General features: G+C 45.7%; 1 protein-coding gene across 1 annotated transcript in view; it reads right to left on the minus strand.

Annotated features, from left to right (window-relative positions):
- Positions 1 to 6,357, minus strand: part of NEDD4 (NEDD4 E3 ubiquitin protein ligase) — a 146,432-nt gene extending 140,075 nt beyond the window's left edge. Inside the window, exon 1 of the mRNA XM_082388004.1 lies at positions 6,135 to 6,357. Within this exon, the coding sequence (XP_082244130.1) occupies positions 6,135 to 6,179 (45 nt within the window). The 5' untranslated portion in view covers positions 6,180 to 6,357. The remainder of the gene's footprint in view (positions 1 to 6,134) is intronic.
- Between the last annotated feature and the right edge of the window lie 871 nt (positions 6,358 to 7,228).

Genomic DNA, 7,228 nt, shown 5'->3' on the forward strand with positions numbered 1-7,228 from the left:
AGGGAGGGGATATGGTGATATATGTATACGTATAGCTGATTCACTGTTATAAAGCAGATACTAACGCAATTATACTCCAATAAAGATGTGAAAAACAAAAAATCCTGCTCTGAAAGATGTCAAAAACTTATGCCAGATGACCTGTAAGTGACAGGGCCAGAATTACAACCTAGTCAAATTCCATTTTTTATACCCCTGCTCACCCTAAGTGATGTATTTAAAAGGTGTCTCTGAGATTCTATTCCTATGTGACATATGAATTGCTAATAGTTAGCTGTTAAGAAAGACTGTAGTCCTTTCTCCTCTTCTCTTCCTGATGCAGAGGAGTCCATGGCAGGTCTGAGGCAGAGTCTGGGGGAAGCAGGGAGTTTCATGGAGATGCATGGTCAGCCTGCCCACCTGCACGGGGCACTGAGGCAAAGAGGGAGGTGTCATACAGAGAGGCTTCAGGAGCATGCCCACTGGCATGGGACTCAGAGCACAGGGGGAGAGTGTCGCATAGACATACACAGCAGTACTCCCACTGGCACCCAAGGATGCAGGGAGCTGAAAGTGGGGTGCAGAAGTGCAGACAGAGGAGATACCTGCATGACTGGGAAATCAGTTACACCAAAAACATAAGTAAATGGACTGAGCACATAAGTAAATGTACTGAGGATAATGAAACGCAGCATTTTCATTTTTAGAGGAGGTACTTATGACTAGAAAGAACCCTGAAGTACAATATTAGATTTGAATTGGAGATACTTATATGAATTATTTTTAGATATATGAATAGAAATTGATACAGCAATAGCTATAGATTTATGTGTTGACTTATATATGTATATATGTGTGGCATACACATACATTTCAGCTCTCTTTGCTGAGATGGCTGAAGAGCAACGGCATCCAGTAGCACTGAGCACAGGGAGCACACAGATCTTTGCTTCTAAAAACCATTTCCTATTCAATGTAATCAATGTTTCTAGGAGAAATGGCTGATCCCAGACAGTGCTGGGCCAGGCAAAATACAAGAGGATCTTGGAACATCTTCTGCCAAAAAGGTAATGAAGAGTTCAAAGAATGATGCGGACTTGTCATAAGAACATAGGAATCTCCCTGCAAGGGCTTCCACTGGCCAAACTGAAATAATTTGAGCCACAAAATACTTAAGGATAGAAATTAATTACAACCCATTGAATAAGGTGGGATTCTACAAGTCCATGCTGATACAAATAAATAAATAAACGGATAAACAAACGGCCAAGAAAGGGAAGGCTCTTCTTACACAGAATGCCAATTAATAAAAATGGAAATAAAAAATAGTAGCATTTGTTTCAGGTGGAAGTCATCATCAATGGGTAGTAAACCTAGTGGATGGAGATCTGATGAATGAGGGATAGGATACTAGCATAATCTTTGAATATGTCCCCACAAAATACCAATCAATTATAAAGGGAAAAACAGTGATAATACCAAGAAGAAACCTGGCAGACACCAAAATTACTAAGTGATCAAGGTTATCATCCACAGTCATGAGACAAGCCAAAATCATGTACTCCCGATATGATACACCGAGAAGAACACAGTATTATCTCTGTGATTCCTGCCCAAAAAGTGTGGCCTTGACGTGATCATCAGGAAACAGTAAACAGATCCAGGCTGAGGAACATCAATAGGTTATACAGCCTGTACTCCTTACAACTGTTAAGGATAAGAAAGCCTGAGGAACTGATACAAAGTACATGCAACATACACTCCTAGATGGATCTTGGACCGTGAAGGAAGAAGAGAAATTATTAGAACACTGGTCAAAGATTGATGGGATCTATGGATTGGATGGTAGTGTTGTAACACTGTTGACTTCCTGGCTTAGAGGGCTGGATGGCTGTTATGCAGGAAAGCATTCTTGTTTTAGGAAAATACACACTAGAGTATTTAGTGGTGATGGGGAATCGTGTCTGCAGATTGCCCTCAAATGGTTCCAAAAACACTAATGAAAATGGTCAAAAAAAAAAAAAAAGGGTTATGGAACAACTGTGGTGAAATATCAACAGTTGGAGAATCTGCTTTAGGAGGATTTGGAGTTCTTCGTACTGTACTTCCAACTTTTCTGTTGGTTTAAAATAAAAAGCAAACTATTAAAAATAAATTATATTATATCTACTTCTTTGTTCCCATGGAAACCCACAAAAAATACTTTAGAATGATGCTGGAATTAAAAAGTTGCAAAAAAGCCATAATGGCAAAAACAACACGTGAAAGATTGGGTTAGATTCTAACGCAGTTGGTGCACACACTGTGCTTCTCCTTCGTTGTGTGCAGTGAATATAGGCTGGGAACTTTGTTCTCAGGCTCAGGACAATGCCAGGACAGGCAGGGTCTGCTTCTGCTCAGTGTTAGCGGGTCTAGAAGTGTCAGAATATGCACTTCTTTGTTACCCTGTTTCTTATGCATTGTCGTAGCTGTCAGCATGAGAGGCACCCATTCTTCTGTATGTGCGAACTCTACTCCCAAACTGGGATGGAGACTCAACCCTTCCCTCTTTATTTCCTTCCTTCTTTTCCTTGTTTCAGTCAGGTTTCAGTTGTCAGAAACAGAAATTACTCTACATGTTTTAAGAAGAAAGATGCTCATACAGGGAATTAGGTACTTCCAAAATTGTTAGAAGAGCTGGAGAGGCAGGCTGTAGGCTGTGTCTTCAGAGGACCCGAAAACACCTCAGAACTGGCCTACCCAGGAAGCTGCTACATGTACCCGAGTCAGAAAGGTAGGTAATCAGGAGCCACGGCCAGATCTGTTGATTTTAAGAACATACCAGGGGCTTCCCTGGTGGCGCAGTGGTTGAGAATCTGCCTGCCAATGCAGGGGACATGGGTTCGAGCCCAGGTCTGGGAAGATCCCACATGCCGCGGAGCAGCTGGGCCTGTGAGCCACAATTACTGAGCCTGCGCGTCTGGAGCCTGTGCTCCGCAACAAGAGAGGCCGCGATAGTGAGAGGCCCGCGCACCGCGATGAAGAGTGGCCCCCGCTTGCCGCAACTAGAGAAAGCCCTCGCACAGAAACGAAGACCCAAGACAGCCATAAATAAATAAATAAATAAACCCAAAGTTTAAAAAAAAAAAAAAGAACATACCAAATCTAGACCGCTATTTCTGTAACTTCCTATCAATACCCACAAAACAAGTTACAGATACTGAAACACTTTTTTCGAAAAACTCAATGTCTACATGACTACGCTTGTCAGCAGAAAAAACCAAGGAAACAAGAAGTTATGCCCCACTTCATTTTCACCTTCCCAGTCTCAAGTAGGTGCACCTCATTGGGAAACCTATTTCACAACCTCTTTCCGGAATGCTAAGTGCAAGAGAGTCTGGGAAACATGGTGTTTAGCTTTCCAGCCTCTGCATAACAGGGAAGTCCACTGAAATGAAGGGGGAAGGGATGCTGAATGGCAGGTCCCATATCTACCACACTCCTCCTCACCACAGCTGAGTGGGAGTTATCCTCTACTGTTAATCCCAAGAGACTGTCAGAGCAAACTTGGTATATAAATTATAGTATACTACTTGCTTCGTTTGTTATTCTTTAATGGCAAAATTCTGTACATGGAGCCAGGACCATCTCTTACTCAAAGACACATATGTGGAAGAAGAGCTAAAACCCACTCAAAAGTGAGAGAGAGATATAATGACCTAAATTTTGGCATTGTTCAACACCAATATGCTCATACAGTGTGACTCAGGGGCTCTTCAGTATATACTGGTTAAATTACACTTCTCTCACTATTTTCTATCCCATTCCTATTCATTTTTCTTTGTTTCAGTTTCAAATTTAAAATAAGAATCATCTCTTTTTGCTGTCATATCAAACCTATCTTACTTATAATCACTAGTCTGTGAGTTTTAGAAAATGACATAGCTGCAGTGTTTTTCTTCCAAAAAAAGGAAGGGGGGGGTTGCTTTTCTAAGCCTACTTTTACTTTTGTGATAGACCAGAAAATAAAAGGCAAGTGATAGTGATGAGATGGCGACCTCTACCAGAAAACAAATGATTTTTGTCTTTCGCACTAGACTATGAGCTTCTCACAAAACAGGCAGATGCGCTTTCTTCTGTGTACCTGGTGCCTAGCATACTGCATGATACAGAACAGACAGCTAAAACACGTCTGTCGAATGAGTAACCCAAATTACAATGGAAGAAGTAGAAGATGACACTTCATCATCATGTCTCTTATCTTCCTATCTCACTCTCTTCCTCAACGTGGAAAAAGTGAACAGTGGGAGAGGGAGGGAAATTTGAGTCATGAGACTGACAACCAGGACCCCCACGGTGTGAACAGAGTGAAACTGCCCAGAAGTACAAATCCTTCATCCAGTTCAGGAAAACCTCATTTCAGAGGGCCCTTAGTCCCAGATGCTTACTGACCACCCAGCAACTGGCATGATTCAATTTATCTCAGCTCGGCAGAAGAGTGATGTGAGAAGCAGACAACTGAAAACAGATCTGTACAGAGAAAGAAAGAGAGAGAGAAGATGCGAGATGCTATGATCAGTTGGCTCTGCTGGAAGAAGGTGAGATGAGAAATCTGGAATAGCAGAGCCTACCTCTGAGTAGTAACAACAACAGAGAAAGAAAGTTCAAGGCCAGCCTGATTGGGTTGGAGGCCAGTTTGAGATTATCTGCATTGAACAACTTATTGTAGCAAGCAGGGAGATAGGACTGATAAGAAGAAAGCGATCATAGGTTCAACACTGCATTATTTTCCTCTGATCTCTTCTACAGAACATTAGCTAGAATATTATCTTCAGCCATAATATACTGACTGTCGTTCCTGAGGGACTGCTGAGCTGCCACCATTTGTCCACCATCACTTTGTTTCTCTTCTGGTAGCAATAACTAAGAAATTAACTGTATCACATAATCATTCTCAAAACGCTGGGAGATAACTTGCTTGCATCAACAAGTTGCCCACTGTTTATAAACCAAGAACTTTCAAGAGAAATGTAAAAGACACTTTATAAAAGACGTTTTTTAAAGATACCAAGTTACTAAGAGAAGGCACTATTACAACACTATTAGAAAATCTAAGCAATCAATCTAAATTAGGCTGAAGGATTTACAGTTAACTGGGTCTAGTCCTGATAACAGGTACATGTGACAGTTTAGTCAATGAACAAGAATGCTTAAAATTTTCCCCCAAACTTAACTTGTCACTGTTAGACTAGACAGCCTTTCATTTCCCACCCATTCCCATTTTTGAGACAATCACCAATAACACAGGGAAGCCACATCTCACTTAAAATGTAACTACTCTTTACAAATAGCCTTATTTTTAATAAACGTAAGGCATAACCAGCCTAAGTTATTTAGCTGAAAAGAGACAATTCTCAAATCACAGAATTTTGAGTGAACAGCTGTGGGAAGTTCTTTTAAATATTTACACTTTTTGGCTTAATTTTTAAAATATCAGTGAAGACCAGCGAAACACAGCGTGAACTTTCCACACTTGACACTTGCTGCTAAATAGAAGGGGGAAAAAAATCTATCTGCCTGCTTTCCCATCCCCGTCTCCTGTAAGGAGGTTTAAAAGGATTTCAGATGAAAAAGAAAAAACCCAAACAGCTAATGACAATTCTCTTGTAAGTCTTCAGGTCAAAGTCCATAAAGCTAAGCCCAATGGGCCCCTCTGCCAGAGCAGGCTAATCAACAGCCGGGATGCTAAGCTCCAGGGAAATTCGCCCCGCCCCGCCCCCGCCCAGAGCTCACGCACACTCGGCGGGGGGTGGCAGGAAGGGGCAGGCGGGGTGCTGCGCGTGCCCCCGCGCACTCACGCCGCTGGCTGACTAGCCCCCCTCCTCATCACTTCCTGAAGGAAAATGACAAGGAAGGCGGCGGTTCCAGGGAAGAGAGGGGTGTAGAGTCTACACACTCGCGAAGAAAATGCGGCTCCCTAAAGCACCCCCCCCACCCCACCCGCCTGCGCGCTCCAGGCAGCCCCAGGGGTCCCCACGGCGCCCGGCGCGCTCCCGGAGCTCGCGCAGAGGGAGGAGGGCGCTGACAGCAGTCCCTCTGGCCGCCGCCGCCTCCTCCCGTCCGGCTGACGGGCAGCGCGATGGGAAGCTCGCCCCGTAGCCCCGCGGCCCTCGCACCTCGTCCTCCGGGACCCCGAACACCTCCACCGCGCAAGTTGCCATTTCCGAATGGTTCCGGCAAACCGGACGCGCTCGCCCCTACCCAGAGAGTGGGAACTGTAGTGAGGAAGAGAGGGAAGAGAGGGAGGAGAGGGAGGAGGCGGAGGAGGAGAGGGAGGAGGCGGGAGGAATTGGAGGAAGAGGGGGCGGTGTTCCCCTGGGCGCACAGCGCCCCCAGCGGCCGGCCGGCGGCAGTGGCACGAGGAAGCAGGGCGGGGAGGGCCGGCCGCGCCTCGGCAGCGGCGCGCGTCGTGGGGCTCTGGGCGCGGGGACCGCGCGCGGTGGGAGAACGTGCGTGCTGGGGCTCGGGTGGGAGGAGCGCGCGCGGCGCGGGCGCGCCTTCCGTCCCCACGCCAGGAGGATAGTGGCTGACGCGGCCGCCTCTGGGAGCCAGGCAGACTCCAGGGCATTGCGCCGAGCCGGCAGTGGCGCCCGGAGGACGTCCGCCCTTCCCCGGGGAAACAAAGCTGCGGCTCTCCTCGGCAACAAGTCTCACTGAGATCCGCCCCAGAACTCGGCCTCTGACTAGCCACCTGGGATCAGGAGAGCTTAATGTTAGCCTCTCCACAAACTAAAAATCAGACCGCTTTTTTGTCGGTTAAGGCCGCCGATTCCAATAGAAGCTGGACCTTGAGACGCCCAGGCAAAGCTCAGCCTGAGCATGGTAGCAAACGGGGAGGCCTGTAGGGATCGCATCAGTCTTGGACTCAGGATCTGAAATTCTCTCCTTGTGATTTGTAAACACTGTACCAATCAAAGTTTCCTGTCATATGGTCTGTCCATCTTTAAAGCCTACCAATAACGTCCAGCCTCCAGGCTTAACCCTCTAAATCTGCTTAGCTAAGTAAGCCTTGATCTGCAGCACCACTGGAAGGTAGCGAAGAAGGGGGAAAATAAACTAGGACCTCCTGTGCTATGGAATAGTCATGCTTATTTTATAGTCATGTCTGATGGGGTTTATAGTTCCACAGTCACAGGAAGACTCTTACCAAATAAACCACCCAAAAAGAGAATGGGGAAAATGATAAGCACGCATTGTGTAAGCCAGAATT

The sequence above is a fragment of the Balaenoptera borealis genome (assembly GCF_965194805.1).
Source record: "Balaenoptera borealis genome assembly, chromosome: 3".
In the NCBI taxonomy this organism is placed as follows: domain Eukaryota; kingdom Metazoa; phylum Chordata; class Mammalia; order Artiodactyla; family Balaenopteridae; genus Balaenoptera; species Balaenoptera borealis.